The sequence below is a fragment of the Hypomesus transpacificus genome, unplaced genomic scaffold (genome assembly GCF_021917145.1).
Source record: "Hypomesus transpacificus isolate Combined female unplaced genomic scaffold, fHypTra1 scaffold_42, whole genome shotgun sequence".
Lineage (NCBI taxonomy): Eukaryota > Metazoa > Chordata > Actinopteri > Osmeriformes > Osmeridae > Hypomesus > Hypomesus transpacificus.
The window spans coordinates 494,152-515,027 of NW_025813938.1; the positions used below are offsets into that span (position 1 = coordinate 494,152).

Sequence of the window (20,876 nt, forward strand, 5' to 3'; positions counted from 1 at the left end):
CTCCTGCTTGGATATCCTCCTTTTCGGTTGAACAGATCAAGAGATGTTTCATTTATTGCAGGAAATTAATGAGAACAAATCAAAACAGGAATATGTTCTGGGCGGGGGGGGGGGGTGTCTATGATGCGTGTGTGTGTGTGTGTGTGAGGGATGAAAGTGTGTGGGAGTGGACAGCGTGTGTGTTGTTGGGCACGCTTGTGATGGTGAGTGTGTCGGGCACGCTGTGTGATGGTGAGTGTGTCGGGCACGCTGTGTGATGGTGAGTGTGTCGGCACGCTGTGTGATGGTGAGTGTGTCGGCACGCTGTGTGATGGTGAGTGTGTCGGCACGCTGTGTGATGGCGAGTGTGTCGGGCACTGTGTGATGGTGAGTGTTGTAACATCAAGTGAAGATGAAGTGTTTTTGCTCCCCTCCTGCAGTGGGTTCACTATAGAGCTGGCCTCTGCTCTCACTGTGGTACTCGCTTCCAATGTGGGAATTCCCGTCAGTACCACCCACTGCAAGGTACGCCTGGGGCCACCCCTCTGGCCTCGCTCTGGACCCGCAGCCTCGCTGCGTCTCAAGGGGGATGGGAGCTCACACTGCCCCCTAGGCAGCAGGGGGGGGACTGCTAGTGCCAGCACAGGGCTGAATGAAGATATAAGATGTTTAGCTGGGATTATTCTGGTGATCGATCAGTATATAAGTGTCTGTTGGATGTAATCATCTGCAGTCGTCACACAATGACATCAGCGATATGTCCTGGGCCTCTGACTCTCCGGTCAGACCAGAGGTGTCAGACCAGACGTGTCAGACCAGACGTGTCAGACCAGGTGTCCCTGCTGGGCCGTGGGCTCCCACCCCTCTTTCCATCCCTCAACACACACAGGAGTCCAGACTGAGAGAACCGACGACACACCCTCCCTCCCCCCCACACACACACACACAGCATGTCCTGGCATGCGGGCTCCCATGTCCTCTCCCTTTGTCTTACTGTTTATTTTGTTTTTTTGTGCCCCCCCCCCCTTCTCCATTTCTTCTGCTTCTCTCCCCCTCTCTCTCCCTCTCCCTCTCTCTCTTTCTCTCTCCCCCCAACCTGTTTCATCTGTCTCCACAGTGGGTTTTGCATTGAAGTTATGAGTGCTCTATCAGTGCTTGTTGCCTCTAATGTAGGCATCCCCATCAGCTCCACCCACTGCAAGGTACTGGGGGGTGGAGGTCCAGGCTGCCGAGCCGCTCTGCTCTGCTTCACCTAGCTCCAATCAGTCATGACTAGAACAGCACAACTCCTGCTGCTGCAGCTTTGAGCTCCTTGTGCACTTTTCCTCAGGGAGGCGTTTTTTATTTTATTTGCATTTTATTTATTTATTCGTATTTTTTAATTGAGATTAGTGGTGTTTTTGATATACTTTCTGAATGACGTCATTATAGTAATCTTCAGCACCCAGCCTTTCCACACAGGGTAGTTTACTAGGCATGGCAAGCCTGCAGGCACATGGAAACTATGCTAAAGCTTTTTAGACCGTCTATACTCACACGACACAGGGTCGTGGATCAGGACATAAGTAACCCTGGAAAATTTAAATCCTTATCGATTGGCCAGATTTGTTGTCTCAGTTTAACAAGAACATCACATATTTAAAGAGACTCTGGTTGCCAGGCGACAGGTGGTTTCATTTAGATTAAAAAACCTGCTATATTGAGACAATGGCAGACCTCAGGCTACAGCACAACTGAATCGAGTTGTCTCCCGTGGACGTGTCTAGCTTAGTAGAAGTCTGCTTTGGCTTTAAAACATTTTTTACCAGCCATACATTGTAGGATATATTTTAAGTCGAAAGTTATTAAATATAGTTAATGTGATAGAGAGACATGGTCTCTATCTGAGCTGGGGGAGAAGGCACAAGTACCAAAACTGAAGTGAAATTGATTTTAAGTTTTGATGCTCAATTCCTTAAGATCAACGTGCAAACCATTTCTCTGTGACTTTCTTCCCCCAATGACTTGATCCCTCTCATTCCACCTCATGTAACACCCTCATAACCACATACTCACACATATTACCTGTTTCCAGATGTGATCTTGTCTTTTTAATAATGAGGACTTGTCAGAGGCTGACCTACATAGACACGGAGGAGCGACAGAATTACATTTTCTATATGACCAAAAATAAATATAATCAGACTGAAAATAGTTGTGTTTAGTCAGTCATGACTAGAACATGAATAGAACTGCTCTGTGAAAGTACAGATGTTTTAAATGTTATATCTATACTGTAGATTTAGCCTATGGGGTTGTTGAGTATATTTGAGATTGACTGTAGTATGAAGGTCGTCCTCTTTCAAGTCGTGTGTGACAGCGGGATTCCATTCAGTTTGATCCTTGACGTTAATCAAAAACTCACCGTTAGACAAAAAGGTCAAAACAGACGATGTCCGACTCCTCAGGATCTGTCCTGAACGTTTGATGTTGTGTTTAGTCTGTGTGAGAGCTGAATGGAGCCTGTCTGTCTGGGATGAGCAGTGGTCATGTGACGACTCACGGTCATGTGCATCGACCTCTGGCATTCCTCACCCTCCAACCCACACTCATTCCTCTGATACACCCACTGAAACACAGTAGAAAGCACAAGCAAATAGGAGAGGATTGAAACACACCATTAGTTCTCCTTCCAGGAGAGCACTTTTGTTTTCAAATGAGGGTGGACAGATTTTTCAATACCTGTGGATGCAGACGTTGAATACAAATTTCTTAAATTTTATGTAGATTTCAGTTTTCAAAAAGTATAATGAAAGCTCCACCCCAGTGTCCACCCAGCCAGTCTGCAGAGCTGGTGTTAACTGAGAGAGCAGTCACCACGCTGGGTCTATGGAACCACAGGTCCTGATTTAGCCCTGCAGCTCCTCAGGTACTGGAGCTCAGGTTACACTGACCCCTAGAGGAGGAGCTGACTTTACCCTCACACACACTCTCAGTCACACACTCACTTACATACTCTCACACACACGCTGACACAAGCCAAAAATATGCTGTTATGCATCATTGCACGTGTCAGTAATGTGACCTTTCACTATCGTGCTATCACACACACACACACACACTAGTTTCAGAATGGGAGATTCTATTCAGTGTTACAAAGGTGAGTCTGTTGTAGAAGTCTGAACTGTGTGGATGCTCAACACACATTCTTTCCATGGCAAATTAAAACTGCATAATTCAGACTTCCTCCTGGTGATGTTGTAGTGATATTACCATAACTGCTCCAGTCAGCTTGACTAGTGACTGAGGTGTTCAGTGCTGTGGGCACACCAGGCCTGGTCTAGACAGACCTGCTCATACAGCCGATTCTGGCCCAGCAACATCTCTCTGACAACAGGACTCAGATCCTCACCACACAGTGTGAGGAGAGCAGGTCTGACCTGTGTTGGTCAGATGAGGGAGCTGATGCTATTGTTGTTGTTGGGCCAGAGTCCAGTGCAGCCTGGGGCATGTCAGGACCACGTAGTTAAGCGGATAATGCTGTTGCATGCTACTTTTGATTTGTGTTCTCCTCCCCTCCTCCTCCTCTTCTCTTCCTCCCTCCCTCTTCCTCCCTTCCTCCCTCCCCTCCTCGTCCTCCCCCCCCTCCTCCTCCACCCCTCCTCCCCCCTCCCCTCCCTCCCCTCCTCCCCTCCTCCCCCCCCTCCCCCTTCTCCCCTCCTCCCCTCCTCCAGGTGGGCTCCGTGGTGGCTGTGGGATGGATCCGTTCCCAGAGGGCTGTGGACTGGAGGCTGTTCAGGAACATCTTCCTGGCCTGGTTCGTCACCGTGCCGCTGGCAGGCCTGTTCAGTGCCGCTGTCATGGCCCTGTTCGTGTACGGCATCTTGCCCTTCGTCTGAGAGAGAGAGACGGAGGGAGGGAGGGGCTCAGGCAGGGGGGAGCAGAGGAGGGAAGGTGGAGCGTAGGGAGGAGAGAGAGGGTGAGGGGAGAGAGAGAGGGTGAGGGGAGAGAGAGAGGGTGAGGGGAGAGAGAGAGGGTGAGGGGAGAGTGGGTGAGGGGAGAGAGAGAGGGTGAGGGGAGAGAGAGAGGGTGAGGGGAGAGAGAGAGGGTGAGGGGAGAGTGGGTGAGGGGAGAGAGAGAGGGTGAGGGGAGAGAGGGGTTGACCTGAGGAGGGAAGGATCACATGCTGCCTGGGTTACAGTCCAGAGAGATCTGACTTCATATCCGTCAATTATTTATTGTTTTGTTTTCTTCATTTTTTTTTTGCAAAAATATTGTGTGTAACCAACGTCGTCAATCGTAATGATCAAACTGCTGTATATACAAACACTAGGAGCCGTTCTGTGATACTTACCATGGTGCATGGAGAGGACAAAGTTGTTTCCTCGTTAGAAAACTCAAACTCTAAAACAGCAGACATGGCAATACGTCCAAACCATATTAATAGATCAATCTACATTATGCGACATGCCACCCAATCTACCAGTAAATCCGTCATTGCATAAACTGTGGTGGTGTAATCGGTGAACTAGTTCTTAATGCCGAAAATTGTAAATATTGTATTATTTGACCGTGATTTGATGTGCTGCAGCTTGCTTTTAAGAAAACAACTAAAGTGGTCAACTGACCCTTCCCTTTGACCTCCTCTCCAGCCCTGCCCGGACATCAGGGACTCTGATAAGCCTCAGAGGCATGCGGAAAAGAGCACATTTTCCTTTTTTATTTAAAATAACATATCAAACAGTCTGCGCCGAAAAGTTTTAAAGAGGATTTCATCATTTTAAATATACTATAATGTCTACTGTAAATACTATCCTCATTGCTTTTGGTTCATTTCATTTTTTAGTGTTTTGTTTTTTTATACGTACTTGTCATGGGGGCCCTCAACAGGAAGTGACACGTTGGAGTCGTCCTGGACAGCAGGAAGTGACATGTTAGTCCTCCTGGACATCCGTAGCTCGAGTGATACCCAAACAGACCCAGAACAGTCTCTCATTTCACCTTCAATTAAGAAAGAACCAAATGTACGTTTATTCAGTCTAGTGGACCAAAAACTCATCAAAAAGTGATATTCTCTTCTTATCTGATCATGTTAAAACATGCAAATGAAAGTATTAATGTTTCAAGTACATGTTTCAGTAATTTGACACAAACTGTATACTGAGGAAAACATCAATTGAGCTCAACTGTGCTGACAGAAATTAGTCAAAACTGCTCTTGAGAACCAAATTATTCTCCTTTTGATCAGCATATTAGAAACGTATATCTATGTTTGTGGCTGAATGCAGGATGGCTCTACTCAATATCAAAATGGGTGGATTTGTTGCGGTACCTAACCATGCTAAACTAAGAAACTAATCGTCATATCAACATGCCAATAAGATCCAGATGTCTGTGGTCAAAGTGCAGTAGCAGCCAGAATGATAGAACACAAAAAGGCCTTCTTCAGGCTTTACAAAAACACATATCCGTTACTTGGCGACCCGTTACCTGGCGACCCGTTACTTGGCGACCCGTTAACTGGCGACCCAACCAGCCAGTCATGTGACAGGGCTGGAGGGTATTTCAAGTCTTCAGATAGCAGCAGTACATTGAGGCTCCCTGACAATGTCACAAGTTAATGCTAAACTTCTTCGGGGAACCCCTCACTAAAATATTCAGTGGGTCAGATAATCTCTCTCGTACTCCCATTTCCTGGTTACCTCCCATTTCCTGGTTACCTCCCATTTCCTGGTTACCTCCCAGTTCCTGGCTACCTCCCAGTTCCTGGTTACCTCCCATTTCCTGGTTACCTCCCATTTCCTGGTTACCTCCCAGTTCCTGGCTACCTCCCATTTCCTGGTTACCTCCCATTTCCTGGGTACCTCCCCTCTAACGAAGCCCCTGCATGCAGGCTGACTCAGGCCAGGCAGTTTCTCATCACTCAAGTACGATGTTCTTATACCTATTCTTATTAGAGCACGGGGATTATGGTTTTATTGTTTGGTAACTAGCTAATTAGAGGGATAGGCCTACTACCGATGATCACCAGCGTTTCCACGTCATCTGAATTGTAAATTAAAAACAAATGGCTTTTAATTTTCAACAAATCCAGTGCAAGGTGTGGCTGATCTCTTTTAATTTGTTCATTTTTTTTCGTCTTATGAACAAATCTATGCTTAAAAGAAGACGTTTGCCGATAAAGTTGTTTACTGTGTGACTGATACAACCATATAGAAGTACTGTGGTGTTTACATTGTAACCATGTTGTAGGGTAACTAAACCATTTTTTGCCAAATGATGCCAATGAAAGACAAAACTATTAACCGTGAATTATCAAGTGCAAGAAAAAAAAATATATACCAGAAGTGTCTAGAATGAGTGTGATGCTGTTTCTTTGTGTGTTTTCTCATAGTGCTAATCATGATCCCACAGTCACTTTACACTGCTAATACACACAGTAACACTACATGTATGGGTGCAATTCAATTGTGAAGCAAATAAATAGAGAAATTTCATCCAGACTATATATTTTTCTACCATATCTGACATGAGCGCCTGACACAGAGAGACCATATGGGGTTATGACATCATCCTGGTTATGACATCATCCTGGTTATGTCATCACAAATCTAGGAAGTACTTGTGTTTTACATGGAAGTGAGCATGCTCTCCAACACACGAGGGTCTGCTGAGGGTCACCTGGCTGTCCTGCCTCAGAGACAGCGGTGTTGGGCAACAGTTCAGACTTTCCAACTGCCATGTTTATTTTTGAATTTTAGATAAAAATCACTTTGTAATTTTGTTTCCCTATGAAAAATTCTTATTTCTCATTCGCTGCCCAACTGGGGGTGGCTTGTTGAAAGTGTGACATCCATGTTGTTTATTTGTGTTGCATCAGAGCAGCCACTGACATCAGCAAGGGCCTGTTTTCCGTTAGTAACACCAAGAACAGGGCTGAGACCAGCAACTTCATGAAACTAGGACTGAGTGGTCTGGATCCTAACTAGCCTTCAGCTCACCAACCCTTTAAACCGACTAAGGGACCGCAGAATACTGGTGTTAGCCTGACTCAAGATAGTGGAAAGCAAGTAAGATCATGTGGCTCTTGTTCGATTATCGAGACTATACCCACGACGAAATGTATACATGTCAGAGGAGGGTCTTTGGTGAAAGTCTTGACTTTTGTTGATTCAAGACTTGTGTTTGTGAGGAAAGCTAGTTACTGGAGAAGGAAGCTTGATGAGGTTGATATCTTCTGGTGTGAGGAAAGCCTTAATCTCTTGGATTGGGATGTGGAGCAAAACCCAAATGTTTTCTATTCCCACGCTGTTCCAGTCCTGATAGGTTGAAAGGGATGTGCCGCACAAGGCAGTGAGGGACCTAAGTTTGACCAATCAACATTAATAATCATCTGTCTGTCAATCATCGAAGGGTGTAGTTGCCAATGAGGAAGTTACTTGTCTAACACTGTGACGATCCTCTCAGTTGCGTTGCAGAACCAGAATGTGCCATTTTCTTTTCTCTGAATGTGCAATAAAAGCTGTTAGTGTCTCTTTCCCAGGATGCACTTTTACTTCTAGTGAAATGGCATCATTTATGATATTCTCCTGGCATGTCAGCGGCATGCTGTCTTGTCTAACTCTGTAACAGGATGTCTCAGTCTGTAACAGGATGTCTCACTCTGTAACAGGATGTGATCTTGATTGGCCCTCTTCTGTGTTGCTGTGTCTTTTTACTATTTGCTATTTAACTGTTCCTCGGAAACCTAGCCTGGGCTCATATAAGATCTAACTAAGCTTGTCTGATTTGCATATAACGTACTGTAATGTTGCTTTTATTAACATTTGTGAGAAATTGTCAGCAATTAAAAAAATTAAATTATGGGAATTAAAATTACAAAGAATATCAAATATAGTATGTTGTGTTTTTTGTTGTTGTGGAGGTATGGTCTGATTGGACTTGTACTTGAATGTAACTGAGACTTGGAATCAGTGGTTTCCCACCCCTGAGGGTTCTTCACCTCGCTTCATTAGCAGAGGGTCACACAGGGCCACAGAGGGACACACAGGGTCACAGGGGGTCACAGAGAGCCACAGAGGGTCACAGAGAGCCACAGAGAGCCACAGAGGGTCACAGAGAGCCACAGAGGGTCACAGAGAGCCACAGAGGGTCACAGAGAGCCACAGAGGGTCACAGAGGGCCACAGAGTGTCACAGAGAGCCACAGAGGGTCACAGAGGGTCACAGAGAGCCACTTCACAGTACGCTCTTTGAAGTCTACAGCCACGACTTCTAATGGAGGTTTTAGTTTGTGTCTCCCAGGAGACAGGAGAGAATGTTGGCCACTAGAACATGTGCCACAAATTCTTGGCACAGTCTAAATAGAGGGGGGGGCCCAGTAGCCCCCTGGATAAGTGGGGCTACTGGGGCCCCCAAAGTTAGATTTTCATTTATTTATGGGAAAGTTAAATTAAAGTGGGCTCTTTTAAAGATACACTTTAATGTTGCAGATGCTTCTGCTTTACTTGGGGACAAAGATGTATGTAAGTATTATGTTCTGTTGAAACGAGTGTCTGTACTTTTACTTGAGTGAAGGATTTGTGTAATGTTGCCATCTCTGCTTGGGACAGCCCAGGGAGGATAACTTGGACGGTCATATAGACTCCAGTAGGATTTGAACCCAAGACCTTCACTTACATGGCCCACTGCTAACCCATGAGTAATCAGGCCGCCCGCTACGCAGGCTTCACGTGTTTAAGGTTTTCTTTTCACAAGCTTGGCCCATAAACACAAACACACAAACCAGACTGCAGAACTGGGTTAGATCATTACCATCCAAAATCATTTTATTGTCCTCCAAGTTGAATGGCTGTGTAGTTGCCTTTCCAAACACCCCAAGAAAACATTCATGGCTTTTCTTCAGGTAGCAGTGAAGGAATACCATGGTGTTCAAACATGGACCAAATGAAGAATGAGGCTGACCATTTGTGATTCTCTCACGCTGACATGCAACACCTCTGAATTAGAGGAACGCTGAGGATCATCTTGAAAGAATCAAAGGAAGATAGAGAACAGAACGGTATCCAAAAACACTTTTCCAATGTCAGTTCTAAAACAGCAAGTTATGCAACTGCTCCATTTATGACATCTTTTGTCCTTGGCCTTGTCATACCTGTGTGCGAGGCATGTGTAGTGTCTGCAGAATCTTGATCAAGCTAGGCAACTCAAAACATCCAGCCCCCACAGCTCAATCGGATCTGAGTTACACGAGCCAATCATAAGTGATACCAGACTGAATGGGGGCAGAACTAAATTTAAACAACAAACAGTTTATTAGCAGTCTGTATCGGGACCATCAAACAATTTTGTGACATTTAACATCGCTTAACCTCCAAAAATAAAACCATGTTATCAGGTGCCCCACTGGAAGCGTCCCTTTCAGTCTGCAGTGACGGTCCAACTGGACACAGGGGGAAGGAGCTCTCTGCAGTGACGGTGCAGTCCAACTGGACACAGGGGGAAGGAGCTCTCTGCAGTGACGGTGCAGTCCAACTGGACACAGGGGGAAGGAGCTCATACCAAAGGTTATGGTCAACCACACAAGCACATGAAGAACCGTAAACACAAGCAGCATCTTGTTTGATGAGAAGTCCTCAGTGTGTTAGTGTGGAGGTTTATCTGACAGCTAAACCACATGCTGCCCACCTGCAGCTAAAGGAAACATTGGGTTATGATTGATTACCAGTGTTCATATATATTTATCTGATATATATATATAGATATATATAGTTTTTTTTCTTTGTGGTCTGTCACATGCTCTCTCGCGTTCAGATTCTCACTCCTGTATGTAATGTACACAACGTGTCGATAGGGAGGGGAGGGGAGGGCTGAAATGGCATCAATATAGGACATAAGGAAAGAACCGAAGCAGAGAAGTCTTTGTTTTCAAAACGTGTCATCCCTTGGCAGTTGGCCACCGTGGCGGATGTGGGGCAGAGCATCAGCGCGGGGGCGGCGGGGGGGGCTGCTTCTTCATGGCGCTCGCCGTTGCTTCTCTGAGGTTGAGGTTCTCTAGCGCCACCTCCAGGGTCATGACATCCATGCAGCCCATGGCCCCGAAGTCAGCCAAGCCCCCCAGGGGTCCGGCGTGCTGTGGAGCTGCTGGGGCGTTGTGGTCCAGCAGCAGCGTGGACAGCAGCAGCTCCGTCACAAACAGACCGCGGTCCGCCCAACCAGACTCACTCTCCTGCAGGTCCACCTCCGACAGCCTAGGTTCACTCAGCCTGCGGGGGGGAGGGAGGAGCAGGGATGGAGAGAGAGAGCGAGAGGAAGACAGAGGAAGAGAGAGAGATTCAAGAGCCAATTCATAGATGGAGAGGTGGAATTGTGAATGATAGATGGAAGGAACAGGTAGGAGTCAGAGAGAGGAAATTAGAACATGCAAGGTCTGAACAAAGACGCATATTATAATAATAACAATCAAATCTTTCTTGTTTCATCGTCATTGAATAAGTAAACAGCCCTGAGGCTGGAACACAGGGGGAGGAGAGTGAGGTTCTGCTAGAGGACTGAAGCGTGCGTCTCTGCCCCCACCTGTTGAGCAGGAAGTTGTGCCCGGCGTGTGTGTTGTGCTCGTGCGTGCCAGGGTGGGGGCCGGGGGGGGGGCAGGGGTTGGCGTTGGGGCTGGCGTTGCTGTTGGCGGTGCCCAGGGCAGCGCGGGTGGGGGCGCTGCGGGGGGCTCCACGGGGCGTGTCCAGCTGCTGCCGGGCAGCCTGGGCCTGCTGCCGCTCCAGCTGCAGCTGCATCTGAAGCTGCTGTAGCTGGGAGGCCGACGGCCCCGAGCTCACCTGCCCCCCCGCGGAGCGCCGCACCCCCGACAACTGGGACAGGAGCTCTGGAGGAGGAGGGGGGGAGAGGTTACATTAATACACAGTCACCTCCCCATATCTCTATGCAGTCCTGCCTCTACACTCAGTCCTGCCTCTCCTGCCTCTACACTCAGTCACCTCCCCATATCTCTATGCAGTCCTGCCTCTACACTCAGTCTTGCCTCTACACAGCACCAGCCGGTCGGAGACGAGGAAGCCTGAGCCATGACAACGAGGCCCTGTGGAACTGGGCCCAGACACGGTGCCACGGCAACCAACAAGCGCCCCCGGGTTCTAACTCTGGACCCTGGTTACATCTCACGCATTCTGCCATGGCAACCAGCACAGAGCTTGCACTGAGCAATGGTCCTTGTCACCCACTATAGGACAGTGTGTGTTTCTGACCTGCTATGAGAGTGTGTGTTTCTAACCTGCTATGAGAGAGTGTTTCTGACCTGCTATGAGAGTGTGTTTCTAACCTGCTATGAGAGAGTGCGTTTCTAACCTGCTATGAGAGAGTGTTTCTGACCTGCTATGAGAGAGTGTTTCTGACCTGCTATGAGAGAGTGTTTCTGACCTGCTATGAGAGAGTGTGTTTCTAACCTGCTATGAGAGAGTGCGTTTCTGACCTGCTATGAGAGAGTGTGTTTCTAACCTGCTATGAGAGAGTGCGTTTCTGACCTGCTATGGGGTCCATGGCCTCTCTGTTGTAGTTGGAGCTCTGTGAGGAGTTCTGGGTGTTGGAGAGCCCCCCGGTGGTGGAGCTGGTGAAGTGCATGTTGGACCTGCGAGCCCGCTGCCCCCCCAGCCCCCTCCCGGGGTGGAACATCCTCCTTACGTGACGCACCCCGCTGGACTCATCGTGGGCAAGACCGTCAAAGAACACACACACAGGAGGATCTCTCCTGCCTCTCTGAAGAACATCTCTTTCACAACACTCTAGTATTGTATCTCCTTCCCTGCCTGTGTTTACTGTAAACAAGCTTAAAGAACATGATCTGGCGAGCCTGCTTCGTGATGCAAGTCCTTCTACAAAACAAGGATTAAGAGCAGATGCAACCAATTCATTTTCTCTCTCTCATTTCTTCCCACAAATAGAGAAATCCTCATGCACCCAAATCATTAAATCAGCTTGTAGAGTTTGTGGTGGAATGTCCCTTTAAAACACAGACTCTTGCTTCCCTGCAGGGGGGCAGCAGGGGGGCAGCAGGGGGGCAGCAGGGGGGCAGCAGGGTAAAGGATATCAGGTCTCTGGGAGCTCTGTGTTCCAGTGTGAGATGAGCAGCAAAGTCGTCTGTCACATGGTTGGGGTCTCCGCCAGGCAGCGCTGCACAGATGGGGCATATCTGGAGACAGAACCAGGCACACTTCATTACACAACACTGACTGGGCTGGGGCATCACACTCTTTAACAACCAGTGTGGATTGATTCATACTGAACACAGCTTTCAAAGTGTATTCCAGTGTGCGTGCCGTGTTCTGGATGTGAGGGTAGTGGGGGCTGGGCACAGGGAACTGCCAGACCTGGGTAACCTGTCCTGACGCTTCTAACACATCCTCTGACACATCCTCTGACACATCCTCTGACACATCCTCTGACACATCCTCTGACACATCCTCTGACACATTCTCTAACACATCCTCTGACACATCCTCTGACACATCCTCTGACACATCCTCTGACACATCCTCTGACACATCCTCTGACACATCCTCTGACACATCTTCTGACACATCCTCTGACACATCCTCTAACACATCCTCTAACACATCCTCTGACATCCTCTAACACATCCTCTAACACATCCTCTGACATCCTCTGACACATCCTCTAACACATCCTCTGACATCCTCTAACACATCCTCTAACACATCCTCTGACACATCCTCTAACACATCCTCTAACACATCCTCTGACACATCCTCTGACATCCTCTAACACATCCTCTGACATCCTCTGACACATCCTCTAACACATCCTCTGACACATCCTCTGACACATCCTCTAACACATCCTCTAACACATCCTCTGACATCCTCTAACACATCCTCTAACACATCCTCTGACATCCTCTGACACATCCTCTAACACATCCTCTAACACATCCTGTAACACATCCTCTTCCAGCTGTGCAGTTCTTCTGAGTGTCTGGGGTTCAGTATAAGATGTGATGGTGTGCTGCTGCTCTGTGGGGTTCAGTATGAGATGTGATGTTGTCTGCTGCTGCTCTGTGGGGTTCAGTATGAGATGTGATGGTGTCTGCTGCTCTGTGGGGTTCAGTATGAGATGTGATGGTGTCTGCTGCTGCTCTGTGGGGTTCAGTATAAGATGTGATGGTGTCTGCTGCTGCTCTGTGGGGTTCAGTATGAGATGTGATGTTGTCTGCTGCTGCTCTGTGGGGTTCAGTATGAGATGTGATGGTGTCTGCTGCTCTGTGGGGTTCAGTATGAGATGTGATGGTGTGCTGCTGCTCTGTGGGGTTCAGTATGAGATGTGATGGTGTCTGCTGCTGCTCTGTGGGGTTCAGTATGAGATGTGATGGTGTCTGCTGCTGCTCTGTGGGGTTCAGTATGAGATGTGATGGTGTCTGCTGCTGCTCTGTGGGGTTCAGTATGAGATGTGATGGTGTCTGCTGCTGCTCTGTGGGGTTCGGTATGAGATGTGATGGTGTGCTGCTGCTCTGTGGGGTTCAGTATGAGATGTGATGGTGTCTGCTGCTCTGTGGGGTTCAGTATGAGACGTGATGGTGTCTGCTGCTGCTCTGTGGGGTTCAGTATGAGACGTGATGGTGTGCTGCTGCTCTGTGGGGTTCAGTATGAGATGTGATGGTGTCTGCTGCTCTGTGGGGTTCAGTATGAGATGTGATGGTGTCTGCTGCTGCTCTGTGGGGTTCAGTATGAGATGTGATGGTGTCTGCTGCTGCTGCTCTGTGGGGTTCAGTATGAGATGTGATGGTGTCTGCTGCTCTGTGGGGTTCGGTATGAGATGTGATGGTGTCTGCTGCTCTGTGGGGTTCAGTATGAGATGTGATGGTGTCTGCTGCTCTGTGGGGTTCAGTATGAGATGTGATGGTGTCTGCTTCTCTGTGGGGTTCAGTATGAGATGTGATGGTGTACTCACCACCTCGGTGGAGGTGTCTGCATGCTCCCCTGCTACGTGCTCCTGCAGGGAGCTCTCTGTGTGGCCCATCCTGCCACAGTACGGGCAGGTGTAAGCCTGGGGCTGCTCCACTGACAGGGCCTCCCCGCCATAGTACAGGTCTGGAGGAGGGAGGAGGAGGGGGGAGAGGAGGGGGGAGAGGAGGGGTGGAGGTTCGGGGGGATGGAGAGAGGGAAGAAGGAGGGGAAGAGAGGGAGGCACATCAGATTCTTCTCATGTCTCAAAGATGAGGATGAAGACCACAAAAAGGAAGAAAAGATCAAGACAAAGAAGAGTGACCTGAACACGACACACTGGAGCCAGCAAGGCTGCATCTACCTGGCTGCTCACAGCTCAGACTATGTTCAAACAGGCTCAGGATGCCACACAGAGCCAGGCTGACCTACCGAAGTCGACCCTGGTCAGTATGCACTGCATGGGGTGTTCTGTGGTGTGTCTGGTGGTGGTGGCTCCGCCCTCGTAGCACGACGCACACAGGTCGTAGTCGTAGCAGATTAAACACTTGTATCTCCGCCCTCTGAAGTTGCCTTTCAAACACGCATCGCAGCTTACACCTGCAGAGAACACACAGACAGAAGCTCTTAGGCCTGAGGATGCTGCTTTATTACAACGTTATGACAGAAAGAGAATTATTAATAATGTCAAGATTGTTGGAGAGTGTGATGTGAAATATCACAACAATATGTTCGTACAGACTGCAAAGTGACATGACAAATATCAAATGTGTGTATACTTCAATGCTACACATGTATGGACTTTGTGAACAACCATATCACATTTCAGTTTCACATCTCACAGGATGAGCAATATACAGAAACTCTAGAATCTATATTTAATGGGGCTATTAATAGCCAGATCGTGACATCACAAAGTTGGTACTTTCTCCAAACAAAAGCTTTTACTTTCAATCTCCTGACTACAACAGAGACTCACCAATGCTATATAAAGCAGTGGCTATGTTTAGATGGTCAGACATCTTCCATGTATATGCTGCACATACTTGTCATATCTATAAATCAGGACACATCTATAGATGAAACCAATATCCACTGCTAGTAATATGGAGACCCTGCATGTTGCGAAGTTGACCATGGCAGATCGTAAAACATCCAGGATTCATTCATATCTACTTTCATTTACAACTGAAATGTTTCGTTTACAACCTCTTCAACCATTGAGCCAATAGGCCTACTTCAACGCAACAAACCACTTGTGTTGGTAAAGTTAGCTAGTAACTTGTTACAGCTGGTGCAAGCGCTACATTACTCTAGAGGCTTTCTCCATACAATGGGTCTATTAACTAATAGCCGCATGACAGTCAATTCTATGAACATCTTGTAAATGAATCTATTGTTTCATAGCTAGTCAAAAACTAGGTTTAATAGTTTAAATGAACACAGACTTAACACGGGACTCTAAACTGTAGGCCGTGCTGAAATGACCTGACCACACTACACACTATTTTAAGTACTTCAACAGTTAGCTAACATTAGTACGGTTACAACCACCATAGCCAACACTACTGTACTAGCCTAGTGCTGTAGCTAGCTAACTTGCGAGCTAGTTCGTTCTTAGCTCTAGCTAGTACATTACTGCTAGGCTAGCTATATTAGCTAGTGCGAAACGCTGATGACAACGCATTCAAACACAAGCAGAAGTTTACTATAGTTTCTATGGCTGCTCTACTAGCTATGTGGTGCTCCATGGTCGTAGCAACCCTACACAGTAGCAAGGTTAACTGGGGTGTGTGCGTTAGTAGTGGCTACCGTTAGCCTCTAGGGTACAGTCACCAGTTTACCATGATCAACAACCAGACCGGCCAACTCTACATACCGTGACCAGGCAGGATAAATGATCAGCCAAACAAACACAAGCCATCATACACCCATTCATACACTAACTGACACTACATGATAGCCTAGTCATTCAGCTAGCTACCTGTCAGCTAGCAAAGTAGCTACATACCTCACATGTTGATTTTGCTAGTCTAGTTAGCTCTAGCTAGCTAGCTAGCAAACTAACACATTGTCTGTTCAGATTCCCTACGGGCACCGCCGGAGAAGCGACGCGTCCATTGCGTTGTCAGCCCACTATATAGAGACCCAGCTACACACGGGGGCACCATTGGTGTCTGCCGCCATCATGCATATGTATCCATGTATCATCCATGTAAATGCATATCACTACCAGCAGGCTAGCAAATCGTCGTTAGCTAGCCTGCTAACGTAGCTAGTCGTTTTCTAGCTACAAAACCCCACCAAATCTGACGAGGGAAGCCAGCCTTACATACCAATTCTATTGCTAATGGGTCGTCTTTACCTTCATGACGGGACATCCTATGAACACTGAAACAGCCCCCCTACTTGGGCTACTTGTCTTCAACCACGCAATTAGCTGATATACAACACCGAAGAGGAGAAGCCGGGCCTGCCAGTCCCTGGCCGCTTCCCTCATGAAGGATCCGGTTGGGCACACCGCCTCCTCCGCCCCCTGTTGTCATTGGCCCCTGCGATGACGCTGCTTCACCGCCAGGGGGAGACCGTGTCTCTTTTTTGTCTCATCGGATCAGGTTTGAGTTGAGTACGTGACTGTTATGCAGTGAAAATGATATGTGACATGCACTTCCAAGCATGGCACTTGATACACTCGTCCTATGAAGAGTAGAGGCTTTCTGGTTATCAGAGGTCGGGCAGTCATGTATCTCTTCGGCCCTGGAAAACTGCTTTCAAATCAGTTGGTCAACCTTTAGGTGAAATTTCCATTTTCCAGTCTGATGGAAACTTCCAGAATCACATTTTGATTGGCTCTTTGTGGCAATTAGGTCAATGGCTCCAAAGACACAAGGCCAAGATCTGCTCCTGGCTTGAGAAGACAAGGAGTGACTTCAAGAATATGTTCTACGGTCCTTCTACATCTTTAATTGATGGGAAGCAATCACTGCAAGAGAATTAATTACAAATCTAATCAAAATGTATTTGTATAGACCTTTTTACAAGCAATGTCACAGAGGGCTTCACATACGCCCATAAAACTGCCTCTCAACCTAAACCCTCAAAGAAGACAAGGAAAAACTCACAGGAATTACAAGATTCTTTGTTTCTCGAACATAAAAACACTTACATAATTTAACCATGTCTCCGCTTTGACCTGGAAAACCAGACACTCAGTTACTCGAGCAACTCAAAGCATTTCAAGTATTAATTTTAGCAAGCACATTTTTCCAGAGTGACATGCAGAGTGACATGCAGTGCAGTCAAATGCTCAGTGAGGAAAAATGTTAGAAACCTTGGGAGGAGCAGTTCAGCGAGGGGCTCCCTCCTCCAGACATGATCACGCAGAGGAGTAGACCAGAGGCTGAACACAATCAAGGATCAATCTGTTACACTGACACAGCCCAACAGCAAGATCATATCTCTAATACAACAGTACCAGAAGGCAATTTAGCATACACCATGAGAAGTACCATAAAGCTAAGTGTTGAATTTGATGTCCTTACATGGGCACCAAACACCCTGGACCTCTATGGACGGGGCATCCGTAGCCCGCGCCAGACTGACGGCAGGGACTGAGAGGAGCAGGGCAGAGGGACGAGGGTCCAGGACTGGGGAGACAGGAAGGAGATCTCAGGGTGGAGGAGGGGGGTCCAGGACTGGGGAGACAGGAAGGAGAAGCACCTCAGGGTGGAGGAGGGGGAATCCTTCACCCTGAACGCAAGAAGAAGGAGACATACTTATGTCACAGAACCAAGTGTCCGAGTCGGGGAGCTGGACCAAATGATGTCCTGGAAGTAGAGGGGCCATCCAGTAGCCTGGAAGGGAAGGCAAAGGTCAGGGTTTGGTACCTGATACTGGCAGCAAGTAACAGGCAGAGGAGAGGCCTCAGCAGGGGAGGGTTGAGACAGACAGGCTGGGAGAGCGTGGGAGAGCTGTCTACCCTGAGCAGCAGAAGCTGTGTGATGATGGCTGGTAAACCTGTGAGAGGAGGGACTGAAGCCCGGATGAGCAGCAGGGTGGAACACAGCCTCAGGAACAGAAGGATCTTCCTCGGGTTGGACAGAAGATATCGACAGATCCGCAGAAGTTGTCAGAGTGCTTCTGGAGTCCAACCTGTTTCCTGCTGAGTGGGAGGCTGCTACATCATCAGGCTGCTACATCATCAGGCTGCTACATCATCAGACTGCTACGTCAGAGAGGATGCTACATCATCAGGCTGCTACATCATCAGGCTGCTACATCATCAGGCTGCTACATCATCAGGCTGCTACATCATCAGGCTGCTACATCATCAGGCTGCTACATCATCAGGCTGCTACATCATCAGGCTGCTACATCATCAGGCTGCTACATCATCAGGCTGCTACATCATCAGGCTGCTACATCATCAGGCTGCTACATCATCAGGCTGCTACATCATCAGGCTGCTACATCATCAGGCTGCTACATCATCAGGCTGCTACATCATCAGGCTGCTACATCATCAGGCTGCTACATCATCAGGCTGCTACATCATCAGGCTGCTACATCATCAGGCTGCTACATCATCAGACTGCTACATCATCAGGCTGCTACATCATCAGGCTGCTACATCAGGGAGGATGGAGGGCTCTCGTTCTGAGGAGGGATAAAGAGCTCTTGTTGAGGTTTAACTTTAGGTTAATGGAGAGATGCTGTCCACCACACATTCTGTCACCAATCTGAGGCTGGAAACTAGGACAGAAACAGCTGATTGTTGTCATGTTAGCTGTGGTAATACAAGCCATGGGACTTGATAACCACAGAAGCCGTGTGACTTAATAACCAAGCTGAGTGTTGTGGTGTAGGGGGACAGAAGGTGATGTGGTGCAGGGGGACAGAAGGTGATGTGGTGCAGGGGGACAGAAGGTGATGTGGTGCAGGGGGACAGAGGGTGATGTGGTGTAGGGGGACAGAGGGTGATGTGGTGTAGGGGGACAGAGGGTGATGTGGTGCAGGGGGACAGAGGGTGATGTGGTGTAGGGGGACAGAGGGTGATGTGGTGTAGGGGGACAGAGGGTGATGTGGTGTAGGGGGACAGAGGGTGATGTGGTGCAGGGGGACAGAGGGTGATGTGGTGCAGGGGGACAGAGGGTGATGTGGTGCAGGGGGACAGAGGGTGATGTGGTGTAGGGGGACAGAGGGTGATGTGGTGTAGGGGGACAGAGGGTGATGTGGTGCAGGGGGACAGAGGGTGATGTGGTGCAGGGGGACAGAGGGTGATGTGGTGCAGGGGGACAGAGGGTGATGTGGTGTAGGGGGACAGAGGGTGATGTGGTGCAGGGGGACAGAGGGTGATGTGGTGCAGGGGGACAGAGGGTGATGTGGTGCAGGGGGACAGAGGGTGATGTGGTGTAGGGGGACAGAGGGTGATGTGGTGTAGGGGGACAGAGGGTGATGTGGTGTAGGGGGACAGAGGGTGATGTGGTGCAGGGGGACAGAGTGCACAGAGGAGTCACCAACAGTGACAAAACCTATAAGGCTTTGTCTTGGTGTAACTTTTGGTCTGCACACATTTTTTATCACTGACAATTTGTACATTAATCTGCAACCAAGTTCAGCTGGAGAGGGATTTAGCCTTGTCAAATGAATCCTGGCTACCAGGAGTTACTCCATAAGTGATGTGTGCTGAATGGCTTAATTGAGGTCTCTGAGCTATTTCTCTATTCAACAACGGCATGTTGTTGCCATGCCAAAGGGACCTTGTTTGGAAAAACCAGGACAAGTTGGCTCAAAGCATGCAGCCCTGGCACCCAGGAGCCATTTACCGAGTTATTTACCGACCGTGACAAATAACCAAACTCTGGTTTTATCCATTGCAGACATGAAAGTGATGCGAACCCCTTGCAGGTGATGGTCCTTGAAGGTAAAATCTTACTTTAGGTGTAATGCAGACCGTAATGCTGACCTCACGTTTCTGTCGTGGAGCACGCAGCAGATCTGTGGACCAAAGTAACCATGTAGTAGGTACTAGGCTTGTGAAGTCTGGAGGACCGTACGACCTTCTTTCCAGTACAGTGGAAACTTACAAGCTGGTCATTTGGGAAGATACAAATTGTTGACATCCTCTCACAATGACTTAATTATACTATAGGCGACATGGTAGCTACATCAATGCACACCTCTTCCGCCAAATATAGTAGGATTAAAACACCTCTGTAAAACGTGAGATGTGACCGTCCTGTCAGAGATCCTACAACCTTCAGCTCTCCTCGGTGACACTATTGCGTGCTTATGTATTTACACAAACAGAATCGTTATCGTACAGCCAAGACCTTGCCCGCGTGAGTTTATTCTTCCCCCCACAACCCATCCGTGAGCTAATCCAAGGTTGGCTGAGGGCCAGCCACAGCACAGTGAGAGGGAACCCCCCCTACCGGCTTTTTAAACATTCCACAGAGTTGCGGCTTTCCCACGTATGGTAATGAGCTGAATGTCATTACACATAGCCCACCGACACAAACCACGGAGCGGTTGTTTCAAGTTGCCTATATGAATGAATGCAATGGATCTCAAAAGACCATGTCCCATAAACTAAACTATTTGCTGCCATTAGAAATAGTGGGTCCATAACTTTTGTTGGCGTGCGCCTTTACTGCCGTGTCAGGTGCTGGTTAAAAATAAGAAGGGACAACAGATCGTCTCTTCTGAATGATTTACATACAATAGCATGTGGCTGTGATGGCAACAACTTCTTCGGGGCGTCAGAAACGGTGTCCTCTTCATGTTCCGAGCCATACAGGGCGCGAGCATCATGCGCTGCATTGTTTTGTCAACGACGGGCTTATGAATGGGTTAAAACGCTTAACGTGAGAAGTCTACAACCCATTCAACTTTTTTGCCACGCCTTCAACGTAAACAAATGGGGGCTTGACCAATTAGAAGCCAGGTAGTGATC

The 20,876-nt window shown here is 48.1% G+C and overlaps 2 protein-coding genes across 3 annotated transcripts in view; one reads left to right on the forward strand and one right to left on the reverse strand.

Moving 5' to 3' along the window:
• The window catches only part of slc20a2 (solute carrier family 20 member 2), a 30,133-nt gene extending 26,207 nt beyond the window's left edge, over window positions 1-3,926 (forward strand). The window contains exons 10-11 of the mRNA XM_047016720.1: window positions 420-504; window positions 3,693-3,926. Of these exons, the coding sequence (XP_046872676.1) occupies window positions 420-504; window positions 3,693-3,857 (250 nt within the window). The 3' untranslated portion in view covers window positions 3,858-3,926. The remainder of the gene's footprint in view (window positions 1-419; window positions 505-3,692) is intronic.
• Window positions 3,927-8,751: 4,825 nt separating this feature from the next.
• Window positions 8,752-16,426, reverse strand: LOC124464901 (E3 ubiquitin-protein ligase KCMF1-like). Of its 2 annotated transcripts, none has more exons than XM_047016810.1 (7): window positions 16,258-16,426; window positions 14,354-14,521; window positions 13,929-14,068; window positions 12,052-12,153; window positions 11,489-11,669; window positions 10,533-10,833; window positions 8,752-10,222 (listed from the first exon to the last, which is right to left on the reverse strand). In XM_047016810.1, exons 2-7 carry the CDS (start codon window positions 14,382-14,384, stop codon window positions 9,940-9,942), a joined length of 1,038 nt encoding a protein of 345 aa, XP_046872766.1. In that variant the 5' UTR covers window positions 14,385-14,521; window positions 16,258-16,426; the 3' UTR covers window positions 8,752-9,939. The 2 variants fall into 2 exon arrangements, with proteins under 2 accessions (XP_046872766.1, XP_046872765.1); XM_047016809.1 differs by having other exon boundaries at window positions 8,754-10,222; window positions 16,287-16,426.
• Between the last annotated feature and the right edge of the window lie 4,450 nt (window positions 16,427-20,876).

Excerpts from the sequence above, each read along its gene's own strand:
- LOC124464901 (XM_047016809.1), bottom strand. Across the intron at positions 11,670-12,051 it reads ACAGAGCTCCCAGAGACCTG|GATGAGTCCAGCGGGGTGCG; the intron begins ATATCCTTTACC and ends GGTCTTGCCCAC. Across the intron at positions 10,223-10,532 it reads CACAACTTCCTGCTCAACAG|GCTGAGTGAACCTAGGCTGT; the intron begins GTGGGGGCAGAG and ends TCCCCCCCGCAG.